The sequence below is a fragment of the Chiloscyllium punctatum genome, chromosome 39 (assembly GCF_047496795.1).
Source record: "Chiloscyllium punctatum isolate Juve2018m chromosome 39, sChiPun1.3, whole genome shotgun sequence".
NCBI lineage: Eukaryota > Metazoa > Chordata > Chondrichthyes > Orectolobiformes > Hemiscylliidae > Chiloscyllium > Chiloscyllium punctatum.
In genome coordinates, this window is record NC_092777.1 from 22,937,857 (window position 1) to 22,956,850 (window position 18,994).

General features: G+C 40.8%; 1 protein-coding gene across 2 annotated transcripts in view; it reads left to right on the plus strand.

Annotated features, from left to right (window-relative positions):
* dnah9 (dynein, axonemal, heavy chain 9) overlaps positions 1 to 18,994 on the plus strand; it is a 507,475-nt gene that overhangs the window by 108,250 nt on the left and 380,231 nt on the right. For both annotated transcript variants that reach the window (XM_072558306.1, XM_072558307.1), the window contains exons 20-27: positions 2,408 to 3,278; positions 4,127 to 4,257; positions 5,595 to 5,721; positions 9,521 to 9,673; positions 10,916 to 11,041; positions 12,250 to 12,489; positions 14,098 to 14,258; positions 18,375 to 18,531. In XM_072558306.1, the coding sequence (XP_072414407.1) occupies positions 2,408 to 3,278; positions 4,127 to 4,257; positions 5,595 to 5,721; positions 9,521 to 9,673; positions 10,916 to 11,041; positions 12,250 to 12,489; positions 14,098 to 14,258; positions 18,375 to 18,531 (1,966 nt within the window). The remainder of the gene's footprint in view (positions 1 to 2,407; positions 3,279 to 4,126; positions 4,258 to 5,594; positions 5,722 to 9,520; positions 9,674 to 10,915; positions 11,042 to 12,249; positions 12,490 to 14,097; positions 14,259 to 18,374; positions 18,532 to 18,994) is intronic.

Consider the following 18,994-nt stretch of genomic DNA (forward strand, 5'->3'; position numbering starts at 1 on the left):
TGTCAGGCAGGGAGGAAAGGGTCGTGTGAGGGAGCCGTGGTTTAATAAGGAATTGGAATCCCTTGTTAAAGGGAAGAGGGCGACCTATGTAAAGATGAGCCGTGAAGGTTCAATTGGGGCAATTGAGAGTTATAAGGTAGCCAGGAAGGATCTGAAGAGAGAGCTAAGAGCAGCAAGGAGGGGACATGAAAAGTCCTTAGTTGGTAGGATTAGGGAAAACCCAAAGGCTTTCTATAGGTATGTCAGGAATAAAAGAATGACTAGGGCAGGAATAGGTCCAGTCAAGGATAGTAGTGGGAAGTTGCGTGTGGAGGCTGAAGAGATTGGGGAGACACTGAATGAATACTTTTCGTCAGTATTCACTCAGGAACAGGACATTGTTGCCGATGTGAATACTGAATCACAATTAATTAGAATGGATGGCTTTGAGGTATGTAGGGAAGAGGTGTTGGAAATTCTGGAAAGGGTGAAAATAGATAAGTCCCCTGGGCCTGATGGCATTTATCCTAGGATTCTCTGGGAAGCAAGGGAGGAGATTGCAGAGCCATTGGCCTTGATTTTTATGTCCTCATTGTCTACAGGAATAGTGCCAGAAGACTGGAGGATAGCAAATGTGGTTCCCTTGTTCAAGATGGGGAGTAGGGATAACCCTAGTAACTATAGGCCAGTGAGTCTCACTTCTGTTGTGGGCAAAGTCTTAGAGAGAATTGTAAGGGATAGGATTTATGAACATCTGGATAGGAATAATGTGATCAAGGATAGTCAGCATGGTTTTGTGAAGGGCAGGTCGTGCCTCACAAACCTTATTGAATTCTTTGAGAAGGTGACTAAGGAGGTGGACGAGGGTAAAGCGGTAGATGTGGTGTATATGGATTTTAGTAAGGTATTTGATAAGGTACCCCATGGTAGGCTACTGCAAAAAATACGGAGGTATGGCATTGAGGGTGAGTTGGAAGTTTGGATTAGGAATTGGCTGGCTGGAAGAAGACAGAGGGTAGTAGTTGATGGTAAAGGTTCATCATGGAGTGCAGTTACAAGCGGTGTTCCACAAGGATCTGTTTTGGGACCATTGCTGTTTGTCATTTTTATAAATGACCTGGAGGAGGGGCTAGAAGGTTGGGTGAGCAAGTTTGCGGATGATACGAAAGTCGGTGGAGTTGTTGACAGTGAGGAAGGATGTGTCAGGTTACAGCGGGATATAGATAAGCTGCAGAGCTGGGCAGAAAGGTGGCAAATGGAGTTCATTGTGGGTAAGTGTAAGGTGATTCACTTTGGTATGAGTAACAAAAAGATGGGGTACTGGGCTAATGGTCGGATACTTGGTAGTGTGGATGAGCAGAGGGATCTTGGTGTCCATGTACACAGATCTCTGAAAGTTGCCACCCAGGTAAATAGTGCGGTGAAGAAGGCATATGGCGTACTGGCTTTTATTGGTAGAGGAATTGAGTTCCGGAGTCCTGAGGTCATGTTGCAGTTGTATAAGACTCTGGTGCGGCCGCATCTGGAGTATTGTGTGCAGTTTTGGTCGCCATACTATAGGAAGGATGTGGAGGCACTGGAACGGGTGCAGAGGAGGTTTACCAGGATGTTGCCTGGTATGGTAGGAAGATCGTATGAGGAAAGGCTGAGGCACTTGGGGCTGTTTTTATTGGAGAAAAGAAGGTTTAGGGGTGACTTGATAGAGGTGTACAAGATGATTCGGGGTTTAGATAGGGTTGACCATGAGAACCTTTTTCCACGTATGGAGTCAGCTATTACGAGGGGGCATAGCTTTAAATTAAGGGGTGGTAGGTATAGGACAGATGTTAGGGGTAGATTCTTTACTCAGCAGGTTGTGAGTTCATGGAATGCCCTGCCAGTAGCAGTGGTGGACTCTCCCTCTTTATGGGCATTTAAACGGGCATTGGATAGGCATATGGAGGATAGTGGGCTAGTGTAGGTTAGGGGGGCTTGGATCGGCACAACATTGAGGGCCAAAGGGCCTGTACTGCGCTGTATTGTTCTATGCTCCCTACCCATGATTACTCACCTTCTGGTGGTCACCCAATTCTTCTCTGGCTGTGTAGCTCTGAGTGTTGGTGTGACCAACTCACAAGATATAGAGAGGTGTGAGGTCTCTGTGGGATAATGAACCTATTTTGGTTGTGTAGGTGCGATGTAATTCCATTTCAATCCTCAAAGTCATAACTGTCCAGTGAAAATATTCCCAGTATCTCAAGTTTCTTTTTCAGTGTGGTTTCTTATTTATCAATTGTTCTGGTGAAAGCTGTGCTGGATTACCTTTATGGTTTTAATGACCTTTCTTGTAACCTTAGTCAATATATTAAGGTAAACAAAAGTTACAGTGCTTTCTAAAACCATATTGTATGCTGTTTTGTTCCATCAATTCACCCTCTTACTTTATCAGGTTCAACAGTATGCAGCCTTACCAGATGTTGGATGTTGTCCATTGTCACATCAGCCAAATGGAAGCAACCATGCACAGCATTATTGAATCTGCCAGTTTATTTGAGGTTAACGTGTCAGATTACAAACAACTAAAACAGTGCAGAAAGGAAGTGTTTCTGCTGAAAGAACTCTGGGATATGATTGTTCTAGTGGATTCAAGTTTGAATGACTGGAAGACTACAAAATGGAGGGAAATCAATGTTGAAAACATGGAAATGGAATGTAAAAGATTTGCTAAAGATATTCGTGCCTTGGATAAGGAAGTAAGGGCATGGGATGCTTTCACTGGGCTGGACAACACAGTGAAGAACATTTTGACTTCGTTACGGGCTGTAGCTGAACTTCAGAACCCAGCTATTCGGGACAGACATTGGTATCAACTAATGCAGGCTACAAATGTGACATTCACAATGGATGACCGCACGACTCTAGCTGATCTCCTGAAACTGAACCTGCACAACTTTGAAGATGAGGTCCGTGGAATTGTTGACAAGGCGGTGAAAGAAATGGGCATGGAGAAAGTGCTGAAGGAACTGAACACGACCTGGAGCACCATGGAATTTCAATATGAAAGCCACTCACGCACTTCTGTTCCGTTACTCAAATCTGATGAAGAGCTTATTGAGACCTTGGAGGACAACCAAGTCCAGCTGCAGAACCTGATGACTTCCAAGTATATAGCCTTTTTTCTGGAGGAGGTGTCTAGCTGGCAGAAGAAGTTGTCTGTAGCTGACTCAGTCATTTCTGTTTGGTTTGAGGTGCAGCGCACGTGGTCCCACCTTGAAAGCATCTTCATTGGATCTGAAGACATTCGATCACAATTGCCTGAGGTACAAAACCATTTCTGAGAAACAAATGAAATATTTATCTTCAAGTTCACTGAAACCTATTTTTGCATTTTAAGTTATGATACTAGAAGTGCAGGTCTAAACATTTCTGAGCTGAGACAGAAAACTAGAGAAACAAAATAGTTTGTATATTCAGGAATACAAATCACTAAAAGCTAGTTTGTGCAGGTATGAAAAGTATTCAGAAAGACCAATAGGATGGTCTTCATTTCTAGGAGGCTAAATAGTAAAGAGAGGGGTGGTGCTTCCATTGTGTGGAGCTGTTGCCAGACCCCATTTGGAGTACTGCATATAGTTTGGGGCATTGCGAATCAGTAAAATACATTAGCCATTGGTCAGATAAAAAATAGATTCATAAAACAACATCAAGGCTTCAAAGGCTGACGTGTTCAATTGTGAAGATAAGACTCATAAAATTGACTTGTATTCCCTGGAGTTTAGGAAGTTATGAATAGTGATCTAACTGAGGTGTTCAAAATGATAACGGTATTAGAAAATATAGTTCGTGGAAGAGTCCAAAACTAAGGGAGATTATTAGTTTAGAGCTAAACTACCTAGAAGTGAAACTAACAAGTACCTTTTCCTTCAAAGAATAACATAAATATGGAACTCTTACCCAAAGAGTCAATGTGGATCAAAGGTACGAAAGAGAGTTCTGGATTAGATCAGCCTTGATTCAAATGAATTGCAAATCAAGCTCAGAGTTGAAAGTCTAGTTTTGATCCTTTACATTTCTTTTTGTTTTTTATTAATTATTTGGTGAGTAATATATGATAACAAGTACAACTTGAAACAAGTACAAACATTCTCTTACCTGGTGTGCCATTTAGGATTCGAAGCGCTTTGATGGAATTGATGTAGATTTTAAAGAGCTGGCTTGGGATGCTCAGCGAACTCCAAATGTAGTGGAAGCCACGAACAAACCAGGATTGTGCGAAAAGCTTGAAGACATCCAGAGCAGGTAGTCTATTACTTTTTAATTGCTTTTGATTAAAAGGAAGAAGAATTGAGGTTATAATATGAAGTGAGTAGTGTTGATCTAACAGGGAGTCCTTGTTGGGTCTACTGGTCTGTGCCAATCCTTACAAAATTCCTCGAGCTGAAAACCTCTTGTGGCTCCATTCTAGACTCTGTATCAGGGATGTTCCTGTCCAAATGTTATGGTATTGTGCTCACTGAGGTTAAAGGAGCTCCCTTCACATTAACTGTTCACACAATGTAGCAGCAAGAGAAGAGTTTGGAACTTGCAAACTATGCCCAGGTACAGCTTGAAATAGTGTGCCTTGGTATAAATCTTGATTTAATTGATATCCACCTATGCTTGATGGCAAAAATTGAGGTCTTTACCATGTTTGTGGTATTTTCAAAATAGACCAGCAGGTGTTAACTGGTATGGTTTTCAATGCTGTGGATATTGACAAAGTCTGTGCATGTTGGAAAACTAACTTTCCCATACAATATGGCTGAATCCAAGACCAAACTAACTTTCTCTAACCTCTGGACATATGTTTGATTCATTTGTTGTCATGTGTATTTAATATATGTGGCATGGTGGTTCAGTGGCTAGCACAGCTGCCTCGATTCCACCCTCGGGTGACTGTCTGTGTCAAGTTTGCAAATTCTCCCTGTGAGTGCGTGGGTTTCCATCGGGTGTTCCAGTTTCCTCCCACAGTCTAAAGATATGCAGGTTAGATGGATTGGATGTGGGAAATTGTCGATAGTGTCTGGGGAGGTGCAAGTCAGATGGATTAGCCACGGGGAATGCGGGGATACAGGGATAATGTAATGGGTGAATCTCTGTGAGTTGCTCTTTGGAGGGGCAGTGTGGACCCAATGGGCTGAATGGCCTGCTTCCACTATTGTAGGGTTTGTATGATATAAAATACAGTGAAAAGATTAAATTGCACCATTTCAAGTAACTTAGAAATGAAAAAAAAAGCCAAATTTCTTTATAAGTATGACTTAAAGTCCAACTTTCCACCGGCACTGATAGCTGCCTCATTGTCACTGCCACCAGAGTCCTGCTCTTGGCTCACCAGCTGGCCAACTCTATAGCCAGAGAGTACCACCACTTGATTGCCAGGGCTTGAAGTGCTCCAAGAAAATGTAACTCTTCTTTGAATATCCACAAATAAACCAACTTGTGTCAAAATAACATCCAAACTCACTGCAAAGGGGAAACCTTCATCCAAATAGGTTGGAATGATTTACTGTGCATTAATTGTAGACAGGTCGAGTCACAAGTTAGACTTTTCATTTGCTGATGCCCTGTTAACATTTTCTTTCTTCCCTGCATAGACTGGCTCTCTGTGAAAAAGCACTGGCAGAATATCTCGACACTAAAAGACTGGCATTCCCCAGGTTTTATTTCATTTCCTCTGCTGATTTATTGGATATTCTGTCCAATGGCACAAACCCTCATCTGGTGAGTTGCAGACATCACTAAAGGCTAAAAATCAGTTGTTGTTGACATCATTGGGCAAACACCTCTCCCTTACATTCATGGATGCATTCACCTGCTCAGAATAATTAACTAAGCTGACAAAGACTTCCAGGCAAAAATCATTTAGGGGAAAAAAAGCTCTTCATCTTAACTTACCTCAGATGCAAATTGATAAGGTTTATGACCAGATATCAATTTCTAACAGTATGCTTAATTAGTGTGGCTGTCACAGGGACGAGGTTATGTCAATTAGTGACACTCCTATGTCTGAAAAGATTGTGTGCGCATTATGAAGGGACTGCAATGCTGAAGTGTCAGCCTTCAGATGATACATGGTTTTAAGGCATTTGCTACATCATGCTCATTGCATTCTAACTAATTCATTTCATATGAAACACTCACGGTGTTTCATAGAAAAACGATAAGGTACTATATAAAGGCAATTCCTCTATGATACATGGCAACATGTCAAGCTTCAAACAGAAAAGCTCATCTACCACCCACATTTCAGACATTTATTTTGGAATGACAGCAGGCATTCTGGGGAATGTACTTGCAGGAGGATTGGAGCTTAGGAAAAATTGGATGTAAAATGTTAAAGGTACCATCTTTACTTCAGGAAGGATAGGCATGGTGGAGAATGATTTTTAAAATGAATGTAAATTTCGATGATCTTAAAATCTTTCTTGCAGTTTGCAATTTTCCAGAGCAGTATCCTATTATTTGTTCCTAATTCCCCACCCAAAGGATTAAACAAATGTATTTAAACAAATCAGAAGGATGTTGTATTCATTACAATTATTTTATCAATATTTAATCATTAAGTTTTGGAATAGCTGCATTGTTAATTGAAGTTAATTGGCATGCTTCTAACAATGATGAGCCAGATAAATTAAATCTCATTAATCATGGCTCTGAGACAAATAAATATCCTGGTGTATTGTTTCATCGGATAATGCAGACTGAAAAATGATGAAACTTGTATTGTTTCAGACTAAAAAGGAGTTGATACAAGCTGACAAGTTAATAACTCAGAATAGAAATGTTTGACATGTGCAATCATATAATAAGGGAAATGAAAGGTGAATTTTAAAACAGTTTCCCAGGTTTCGTGAGCCAAATAAAGCACCAAACAAAAAGATTATGATTTCTCTTATTATCCTCTGCTACCTGACAGACTTCAGAATACAGAAGTGAATAAAGGTTCTGCAGACTTTATATCATGGTATGATTCGAGAGTGTGGAGCTGATGAAGAGCTTATGCCCGAACATCAAATCTCCTGTTCCTCGGATGCTGCCTGACTTGCTGTGCTTTTCCAGCACCACACTCTTGACTCTGATCTCCAGCATCTGCAGTCCTCACTTTCTATATCAAGGTATGATTGTCAAGTATGGTGCTTACCTGTTGTTGCTTATGTTTTCTCCCCATTATCACAGATACTGAATCTGCATTTCAATCTGAGTGAGTCTTTTTTATGCTATCAGGCTATTTTAAGATTTATTATCAGAGTGGACAGTAAGGGATTCTGGAGTTGGAATTCTGTGTACAGTGAAAGGGCTGGGAAATACTCTGGTATAAAATTTCAATACTGGGGGGTCCAGTTGCAACAACCAAGTGGTGTCTTCATTAACATTGGAAAGCCAACATTGGACAGTCAGGCACTTCCCTACCAAGATTCAAATGAGCACAGTTTGTAGAAGTTGATATTATCAGTTATACGTGATGGTATTTATAGGCAAAAGCCACATTGGTCTCTGGTGGACTGATAATTAGTTCCTTTACAGTAATTGCAATGCAGAATCTTGGTATTATCCTTCTGGAGTAAAGAATCTATGTATATTCTGCGTTTATGGGGTGAATTGATGTAGTTTGGAACATTAGACGATGTGACAATGGCCCTTTGAAATGGCCCACAAACGACCCCATTTCTTAATCAGATCTTCCTGCATCATTGCTTGAGTATACTTCAGCAATTGAGCTACTGTTCCTGCCTAGCATTCTAAAATAAATATAAGTTTGACACCTTCACCAGAAATCTTATTATTATTTGATTTTCCTCTCAGCCACCAGCTTTGTGATCTGCATTTGTTTGAGCAAAGGTTATGAAACTCTCAAAGTACGTGCACTTTCTCATTCTAGCTAGGATGCAGAGTATGATTCGCTGAAAATGTGTTGCTGGAAAAGACTGCTTGTTCTATAGCTTAGCTTCACTCCTGTGGAGGTGCAATACAGCACTGCAATGAAGAAAATGGAGTTGAGGAATTGGCAGAGTGGTACAGCCTTGTTAGACCCCGATTTTCACGGAGTTACTATTTGTGGTGGTTCCATTGGTGAAGATGAAAAATGTGTTGCTGGAAAAGCGCAGCAGGTCAAGTAGCATTCAAGGAGCAGGAGAATCGATGTTTCGGGCATTAGGATTCCTGAAGAAGGGCTTATGCCCGAAACGTCGATTCTCCTGCTCCTTGGATGCTGCCTGACCTGCTGCGCTTTTCCAGCAACACATTTTCAGCTCTGATCTCCAGCATCTGCAGTCCTCACTTTCTCTTGCAGAGTATGATTGTGTTGTTCATAGAAGGTAGTCCCCCTCCATGTCAGCAACCATCAGCAAAATTTTATCAAATGTGAACTACAGACTGTGAATGGTAAGAGTCAATATCTCTGTAACCCTTTAGATTCTGGTCCCAGCTCCATGTGATCTGACATTACTGTGACAGTGCTCTATATGCACATGCTCAGTCACTATTATTGGAGAAAAGGTACAGTTAACCTATCACTTCACAATGTCCAATTTGTTATATATGAATTAAACTGACACAATTAAATCCAAAGTCCCAAATGAACACTGTGTACAACCAGCTAATATTGAACAACATGGAATGGGGCCTTGTTGCACTTCCTCATTGAATTGCGAGACCATATTTATCGGTCGCACCTTCATAATTTTTAGTTATCTGCAAAAACATCAGTGGAAACTATTTTATGATATTGAGAAGGTATAGTTTCAACTTCCAATATTCTCGATTGAATGATAAACAAGTTTGTGTGCCCTGTAAGAGTGCAGTAACTTGTTCCTCTTCATGTGATTTTAAGATCTGCATTGTCATGAATTTGATGATTATTTCTCAGAGAAAACGTTTTCCAAATGACATTCCTGTCTAGAAGGGTGAGTGAAAACCGATCAGTAGACTGGCTCAACCCATTCTCTGCATTCCTCATGAATACTTGAAGACATCAGTGAGGGAAAGCTCTCAGTTGTAAAAGACTTTTCATATCCAGGGGATGTGAACAGGGATGGGATAGTTGAAGTGAGATGATTCTCTACAGAAATGGGACTCCAATGTGTAGCAACTAGAAGGAAATTCAAAATTGTAGATGTGAAGCAAACACAGATTTGTCAATGTTTGAGAAGATTTGTAGCTCAGGTTGTAAGTTTGCTTGCTGGGCTGGTAGGTTTGTTCTCAGATGTTGTGTCACCATGCTAGGTCACATCATGAGTGAGCCTCTGTTGAAGCATTGGTGTTCTGTCTCGCTTTCAGCCACCTTAGCAGGCCAAGACACGTAAATAGAAAGTGGGACAGAACCCCAGCGCTTCAACTGGAGGCTCGCTGATGATGTTACCTAGCATGGTGACAAAACGTCGGAGAACAAACATACCAGCTCAGCGAGCAAGCTTACTACTTGAACAGGTTTATCAAGTTCAGGATGAGTTTCACATTATCTGCTTAAGAAAACTGATCAATGCTGTGTTTCACGTGTGCTCATGAAACGTTAAATCTGCAGGTTCAGCGTCACCTGTCCAAATTATTTGACAACATGGCAAGTATGAAATTCCAGACTGAGGCAGATGATAAGCCAACTAAAATGGCTTTAGGGATGTACAGCAAGGAGGACGAGTATGTGAACTTCAAAGAGTTGTGTGACTGCAGTGGGCAGGTAGGAAAGCCTGGTGCAGGTATTCAAGTACTTCAGGTCTTTAAATAGAAATTGAAATTCTTTTAACCTTGGTGGCGTGCATTCCAGTCAATTGGAAAGCAGGCGTGGTCTTTGGAATAAATCCCACCATATGTTTCACTCCTACAAAATTGGAATTGCATTGAGTACTGTAACAGAGACAGTTTCTATGCCTGAAGAATTGCACCATCTCTCTCCTGCATTTGTCTCATCTCGCTTTTGTACTGAGGCAGAAGAAATATGCCCGATACTAACTTAACATTGCTGCTGGATGTTACCAAAGCACACTGATTTTTAAAGATACCATTCTGACTACACTCTCTTATCCACTACATGTTTCTTATAAAACAATGTTACATTTTCCATGTCTTACCTTGACCAGAACGTGGCTATGTGTTCTGTAGTTTCATCTCCAGGGTGTTGGTTTGGTTTGTCTGTGAATCCCACACCATGATCCAAGTTATTTGCAGTTTAACTTTTCAATGTTTGCTTTCATTGATTGTTCACCACCTCTGTTGCATATTTCTAACCAATGAGGAAATGGTGGCATAGTAGAAATGTTACTGGACTCATGATCCTGAGTTCAAAACTAACGCTGTGGCAAATCCCACCAGGGCAACTGATAGAGTTTAAATTCACTTAATAAATCTAGAATAGTAATGATGACCAGACCATTGATTGTCAACAATTACTCGGGTCTCTTGGGGAAGGAATTGTGTTATCCTCACTTGATCTGGCCTACACATGACTCCAGACCTACCCCAATGTGATTGCTTCAAAACTGTTGACTGAAATGGCCTTGAAAGCCATTCAGTTCAAGGGCAGTTAGGGAGGGGCAGCAAACTGTGCCTACATCTCATGAAAGAACATATTTTGTTTTAAAACCTCGATCAGCTTAAGCTGAGGCTTGAAGTCAAATTGTGCAAAGGGTGATTTAAGTTAGTTAGATGCTGTGCCCACACCCAGTGGGAGAAAGTGCGATTTGTTTAATCAACTGGGTGGGATGGTCCTTAAAATGAACCAGGAAAGCTGCTGGGACTCAGAATTGTGGGAACAGTTGACCTTTACATATGTCTGCTTTTGTTCTTTTTGGATGTTTGCCAACTGTTTCCCTTACCTTTTTGAAATTTTACTTTTTAGGTCATTTTACCCGATCATTTCCTCAAACATGTGAGATACTTATTAATGTCATGCTGGGGACACTGTCCTCACTTCCACTCCTAGGTTGAGGTCTGGTTGAATCGGGTGCTGGATTCCATGCGAGAGACAGTTCGGCATGAAATGACTGAAGGTGTCGTGGCCTATGAGGAGAAACAGAGAGATCAATGGCTTTTCGATTACCCAGCTCAGGTAAGACAGAATAAGCAAGTCATGGGTCTGATTGCTGTCACTGATACAATTTGACCTGCAGATTGCATTTCAGTTAAAATAGCATATTTTATTCAGATACGAACAATTTAGCTTTGGGACAATGATTGATTGATACATGGGATAGCTTTTCTCTTTATTCCCTGGACACTGTTTAAATACAGAGGAGATAATCAGGTGAACAGAATCGCATGCCAATGAACAGAATCTGACAGATTATCTCTCCAGTAAATTAAGTTGATGGTTTCTATTGAAAGCATAAGATTTTTACCTTTAAATTTTACACTCTGCCCAAGTAACAGAGGAAGTAGGATTATAATCTATACCATGGTGTCTCATGGATGAAGAAATGCTACCTAATGGCACTTTGGCTATACCTATAGCTCATGAGCTGCAATGGTTAAAGCAAGTATCTCACTACTACCTTCTCATTAGGGATGGTAATATCTGCTGATGCTGACAGCAATTCCCACATCACGTGAAAGAATATAAAAAAAACTTGCTTCACCACTGTTTAGACTATTTTTAACAGAAGTTTAATTCATTTTTGTTCTCAAAGTTTTTGTCTGGATTTCAGCAAGTGAATTATTGATTCCCTCTTAAAGCTAATTAAACATTCATGTTATTTATTGCTTTATTCTAAATGGAAAATCGCTTGGAATAATTTGCATACAATGCTATTCAAAGACGAAAGACTGATTTTCATAGAGTTAGCAACGTTTCATAGGGGTGTGACCCTGACAGCGGGGACCCATTCTTGGGAGTTTCTGATTTTCAGGAGTGCTGTTTAAGTGTGCACATTGATTCAGTTCATGATCCTGACCCCTGCATACTTGATCTAACTGGCTGTATTGCACAGATAGGCCTGGCCCAGGCCTCTGTGATTCTCATGGTTCCAAGCCAATATTTTAAAGGACTCCATTCATGGTGTCTCAAATGTGCTGCAAACCACAGCCTGAATGGGAGAACCTTTGGAAAGGTAAGTTCAAAAGATCTTACCCAAAAGCTCTATTCCAAGCTATACGCTTCCTTTGCCCCACACACTCTTCATGAAGGATTTTGGCACTTCCATGACCATTTGTCCACCACACACAATCCACTGATGCAAAGAGAATGAAAATCCAGCTGTAAAACTTATATTAACATTGCCAGAGAGGTTTACTTAAAGCTGTCTATCTTTGATGAAACAGGTAGCACTTAGTTGCACCCAGATTTGGTGGACTACAGAAGTTGGTATTTCCTTTGCCAGACTGGAGGAAGGGTATGAAAATGCCATGAAGGAGTACTACAAAAAACAGGTGAACCAGCTGAACACGCTCATTACCATGCTCATTGGCCAACTCTCGAAAGGTGACCGGCAGAAGATCATGACCATCTGCACAATAGATGTCCATGCTCGTGATGTTGTCGCAAAGATAATAGCTCAGAAGGTTGGTCTTTCATATGGAGCACTTTTCTTTTTTCTCCTATAATTATGGACAGTTCCTTCACATCATGAAGGAGCCCAGGAAGTCAGTGTATGTCACCAGTCCATATTCAGGATAAATAGGGGTGGATTAACAGGAAGAATATCAATATCCAGCTGCAAAACCACTTTCCTAATGCAAAACACATAATTGGTGATAAGGTTATCACAATCCAAAGCCTCTAGATGAAATATGAAATGAGACACTATTACATTTCTTGATAATGGCTATATATAGATAATGCAACTTTACACGTATACGGAAAGTGCTTGAGAAACTCAGCAGATCTCTTAGCATCTGTGGAGAGAGAAACCGAATTCATGTTTTGTGTCCAGTGATTCTTCTTTGGAACTGAAGGGCCTGGGAAATATTTTCATGCTGTTGACAAAGCGGGAGGAAGAGCGAGAGGAGCAGATGACGAGGTGGCCACAACGAATGATAAAGGGAGTGCTAGTGGTAGTGATGGAGTAATCAAGTTGCAACATAGGTGTTATTAATAGGTGTGAGAAGTCAAAAATAGGTTAGGTCTGCTGAGGGCAAGCGCATGCCATCAGAACCTGGAGGGATTAAGGGGTGGTGTATACAAAATGGAGGATAGTCAGGAAAGATGGACTCAAAATAGAGGACAGTGTTCATGCTGTGAAGTCTGTATCAATGTATTCAAATATCAGAGAGACCGCTGGAACTGGACTGAAGACAGAAGGGTTAATAATAACTTGAAGTATTAATAGATCAGGTGTCAATTGTATACCCTGTATGATTTTCATTTCCATCGATTTCTGTGGCGATAAATATCAGAAGGCATGTATAATGGTGAGTCTATTGTGTTATGAACCACACCTGACCCCCTCAAAATAAGTTAAGAAAGTAGTCCAGACTCTAATGTTTTATTCTCTTCAGGGTCGATGTGAAGTGTGTGTTCCAGATGTGATGTGACTTGTCACACTACTCGATGTTAAACAAAACAATTTATTTAAGCACTTTAGTTAAAATATAAACAAAGGAAAGAGGAATTTAGAAGAATTAACTGCTGGAAAACTTAACCACATAATAGACCAAGTACCTAATACTAATTAACTGTTCCAATATAGTAACGTTCCTTAAACTCTTGGCAAAAAGGCAGACTAAGACAGATTCTTGCTTGCAGTTCTCCAACCCAAGAAGAAACAACATTGAGAGATTTCAGAGAAAGTAGCAGCTATGAATCATTCACCTAAAACTTCCAACTTTTTTGGGACCCCAAACAGCCTCTCACTGCTACAGCTTAAAAAAAACTCTGAAAGCCTGGCCTGTGACAGCTGGCCCTATATAATTGCAATAAAGGTTCAACATACAATTTCCATTCCTTCTTGTTTCCTATATCTTGGTTGGACATACCTATTAGTCTGGACTGGTTTGAAACGGTCATCTACCTCACAGCCCCTCCCTTTCTACCATGAAAGTTTATTTTTGGATTTCTTTTTGTTTTACAAGGCTAGAAGAAGTTTCCACTCAGAATGGAAGTATACTTGTGCTTTGTGTGCTGCCCTCGCTTTGTTGAGTCAATTAATGGGTTTGCATTTCTTCTCATAGGTTGACAACTCACAGGCCTTCATCTGGCTCTCCCAGCTTCGCCATCGCTGGGACGATGAAACAAAACATTGCTTTGCCAACATTTGCGATGCCCAGTTTTTGTATTCCTATGAATATCTGGGTAACACCCCTCGACTGGTAATTACACCACTGACAGATAGGTATGTGATTAAAGGCTTACAGTTTAGTGCGTCAAGTCACGATTGTTTTATTTCCTTGGATACTAAATAAGACTTGGGAACCAAGAAATTGGTGATCCCAAATCTAAAGTTTTGTGTGTGCCATTCTGTGCCTGATATTCTCAGACTATTGTATCAATAACAGCTGAAGTACAAGTGTCTTGCACCCTTTCCTGAAACTGGTGTTAGATCCTTTGTGTATGGACATAGGGTTCAGATTGCTGTGCATTTGCTGGCTTATAGCATATTTCATTTAACCAATTTACATCAGAGCAATGCAGAGATGTCACTAGTTGAAACTTGAGTATGACTTGTTTATTTACTGTGCTTTAATATATGGTGGCATAGTGGCTGGGTGGCACAGTGATTCAGTTGTTAGCACTGCTGCCACACATCGCCAGGGACCCGTGTTTGCTTCCACCCTCAGCTTACACGTTCTCCCTGTCCCTACGTAGGTTTCCTCCAGGTGCTCTGGTTTCTTCTCAGACTCTAAAGATGTACAGGTTAGGTGAATTGGCCATACTAAGTTGCCCAGAGTGTCCAGCTTATGCAGGTTAGGTGAGTTATCCAAGGGAAATGCAGGGTTACAGGGTTAAGGTAGGGGGGAGTGACATGCTATTTGGATTTGATGGGCTGAGCGGCCTGTTTTCACACTGTAGGGATTTTATGATTCTATATCTTGAATTACGAGAAATCTCCAAATATGTTCATAGGCAAGGTTTCTTAAGTCTTTCTGGAAGTATTCGTTTAATCCAGCTCTTGGAGGCTCTGCCCAGGCAAATCAGTTGAGCACCGTTAACTTGGATCAGTTACAAGACTAAAATAATCAATTAAATTCAATAAAATAACTAAATACAGTAAAGTCAGTAAACTGATCGACTATTTCGCACAACTTCCAAAACTAGGCTATCCCAAGCTTGTGACATTCAAGTAACAGATTATCAGAAGAGATAATTTTACTGAAATAAACATATTTGAATAAACAGTGGCAAGGAGCTTAACTGTTTCTTCCAGCTCCATCACTATACCAAGGATCATTTCAGTCCATTGCTTGACCCTCCATTGAGTTCCTTCCCATTCATGATTGTGACTGCCTTAACTCAACATCTTCTCCATCTCAGTCACTACCCCGCCTCTGACCGCCTTCAACTCCTGTCGATTTGCCCCCGGCAGGACCCGCCTGAGGGTTGTTGTTGTGGATGCAGCCTCATTTTGAATATGATGCACTGCTGAGTTGCCTGGAGACCTGCAGCAGGCATCTGCAGTTTAAGTGATTCCCTAATCTAAGTGCCTGATATTACTCCTGAAGATTCTTTTAAAACAGTCATTTCTGGAGCAGGGGGTAATTCTTGGGCTCAATCTGGCATATTTTGGAAGTTTCCTCCTCTGCTGGAAAGCAGTTTCCAAACCGAGTGAGATTGGTGCTATTGAAGAGTGATGCTGTATAGTCTCTTCATCTTACCTGCAAGGCAAAACCTCCTCTTGCAAAGTTTCTTTCTGGATTACATTTGATGGAAAGCCAGGAGATCCATTTGTGAGCCTACACTTCATTCCTGCTATTTTCTACGTAATGCATCTGTTACAGCAGATAACTGCATAAATATATCTCTGCACAACTGTTTCTCAGCTGTTATGTTGTTTTACTTTTTGGCAGAGATTAGTTATGATCATAATTAGGTTGGTTATTTAATTTCTTTTTGGCCATCTCCTTGTGAATCTAATAACATGAATAAGTTCCTTAGAGTGTTCTAATCTGTGCTGGCTCTGAATTTCTCACCTAATACCCACATTTATTTATCATACTGACAATGCATTAATTTAGTGTCAACTTGTTAGTATCACCAATACAGTTCAATAAGATTATATCATCTGTAACTCAATAAAATGACGCCAGGGGTGCTGAGTAACTCATTTACGTGAAGGAATTAAATTATTGAGAGTTATGATTTATTTCCTTGCTATGTTACATTGCATGTCTCGGAGCGTATCTTGTGTGAAAGCTGATATCTTATCATCATCATCATATTGTTTTGGCTTCTGGGGCTATATCCAGAGCTTGAGAGTGATGATTATCTGCAGCTTATGTGAAATGGCAATCTGAACAGATTCAATCATAACTTTTATTGGAGCAAAGCATGTGCGACCTTTGATGTTGGGCTTTTTTTTGCCATCCTATGTGTTTGATCTTCTTTTGGCATGGCTCATGGGTTACACAGTGGGCACTGTGCCCAGTATTGGCTATGCTGGAAAGGTAACTCCTGTGAAGTGGCATCTCCGCAGCATTGAAATATGAAATTATGAGAAATGGTGTGAGAGCTTTCCAGGGGAAGGAGGGAATACGTTTGGATTTGATGCCTACTATGCTGTCAGCTATGACTCAGTTGGCAGCACTTTTGCCCTTGAACCATATGGTCTGGTATTAAGTCCCAGTTCAGAACTTGAGCACGTAAACAAGGTGAATACTCCAGTGTAGCACCAAGGGACCAATGTACTGTCAGAGGTGTTGTCTATTGGATGAGATGTTAAATCATGGCTTCATCTGCCTGTTAAGGTAAAAGATCCCATGGCATTGTATGGAGGAAAAACTGAGAGTTATCCCAGGTATCCTGTGCAATGTCTATCCCCCGATCAGCATTTTAAAATTAGGTTACTGAATCGTGATCATATTCTTAACCATATGTTGACAGAATACTGATGCTGTTCTATGATCTCAACACAACCAACGCAAAAGCAGAATTAGGATCTGAGTGTTGCTCTTTAATTGCCGCATTCGAAATGAGAAATTGGACCTGATTTAATGATGGATAATGAGTTGACTTCATTGAAGTGTTTTCTAATTGTTGCAAGTTTTCACTGTATTCTTGGAAAAATAGTCACTTTGAATTTGGACTGTATATTGTAGTGCTCATTTAACAGGCAATAAGTAGCTTCCTAAATTCCTCAATGTAGGTACTAAGTAAGTGTGCCCAGACAATAAAACTGATAAATGAGATGTATCTTCAGAAATATATATTGCATAGATATTCTGTGTTTTAATTTCACATCATAATGGTCAGATCCTAAGGCAGTCCTTCCCACTGCCAACTCATAAGGAATTGGGATGAGAATAAATACTGACCTAGCTAGTGACATCCGTAAATGTCAACAAATAAAAAAAACACTTCAGGGACTTAACCCTGAAGATGCAAACTGTGAATGTCTGCAGTGAAATCTAGCTAGTGATTTCCACCAGTACTGAACTCTAAATGGTGATGGACTAGCTGAATGATGAGTGGTTATATCAGAAACAAATCACCTAAAGGCCTGGTTATATTAGGACAAGATCTGTCTGCATTAGTGTTACATATTGAAGGATTTAAGAGTAGAGTTTTTAATTCTTTCCTATTCCTCCTATGCTCTTTGCTTCATTTGACATTACAGATTATCATTCTCTTACACAAGATAAATGGAGATAATTGTGCAGTTTGGTCCAATCAGCTTGTCCAATGCAAAACAAGCTCATAGAATCCCTACAGTGCAAAAGAAGCCATTCAGCCCATCATGTCTGCATTGACCCTCTGAAGATCAACCCACCCAGACACAACCCCCTTGCCCTTACCCTATAACCTTGCACCTACCATCTGCCTAGCCCTCACAATCCCCAGATACTGCAAATACTTCAGCATGGTTAATCCATCTAACCCACACATCTTTGGACTGTCGGAGGAAACTGGAGCACCCAGAGAAAACCCACATGGACATGGGGAGAATGTACAAACTCGACGTTGACAGTTACTTGAGGCTGGAATTGAACCCAGGTGCCTGGTGCAGTGCGATGGCAGTGTGAACCACCGTGGCAGCCTCTGGCTCACATGTGACTTTATTGTGAATGAATCTGAAAGCTTTTACCTCGCTATTCTATTTGCAAGTCCAGTCTTTGCACTGAGAGATTCTTTTAATTTGGGCTATTGTCAATTTATCTCCATTTTTAAGCTTGTTGAAAATCTTCATTTTGGTTGGCCATAATCTATCTGCTCTGCAGTGATTTTGCTGCTGTTGTGCTTTCCCCTGTTCTCACCGCTTGTCTGTGTGTGTTCTTATTTCACTGCCTACCTTCAGATGTTACATCACCTTGACCCAGTCTCTGCACCTGACAATGAGTGGAGCTCCAGCTGGGCCCGCAGGAACAGGGAAGACTGAAACCACCAAGGACTTGGGCCGAGCACTGGGAATCATGGTCTACGTTTTTAACTGCTCTGAACAGATGGATTACAAGGTATCAGATCTCCACTAATTGTCACCCAATGTTTTGTAACCTCGTCAGGTAAACACAGTATAAATTGTGATGATGAGTTCTGGTCCATCTCACCTTGCACACCTCAGAATGGAGCTCTGATATGATCAGGGTGTTCGTGTTCAAAGAAGAGTCACATCTGCCTCAGAGCCTTAACTCTGTCATTCTCTCAATGGATGGTGGTACTGAGTTTCTCCAGAACTTTACTTTTATTCCAAATATTATTGAGTGTTTGCTGGTTTTATCCTCTGGAAAGTTTATCTGTTGCATGTTCCATTGACCTATCCTCTTCATTTTGTCTTCATGGCTTTGATTTTTACTGTAGTGTTCCACATTAACTTCTCACAGTGAGAGTCAAATCACCAGATTGGGGAGAAACATTTGAGAGAGATTTTGGTAAGACTGGTATTCTTTGACCGTGCTTCCATCTAAATAGTAGCCTGTT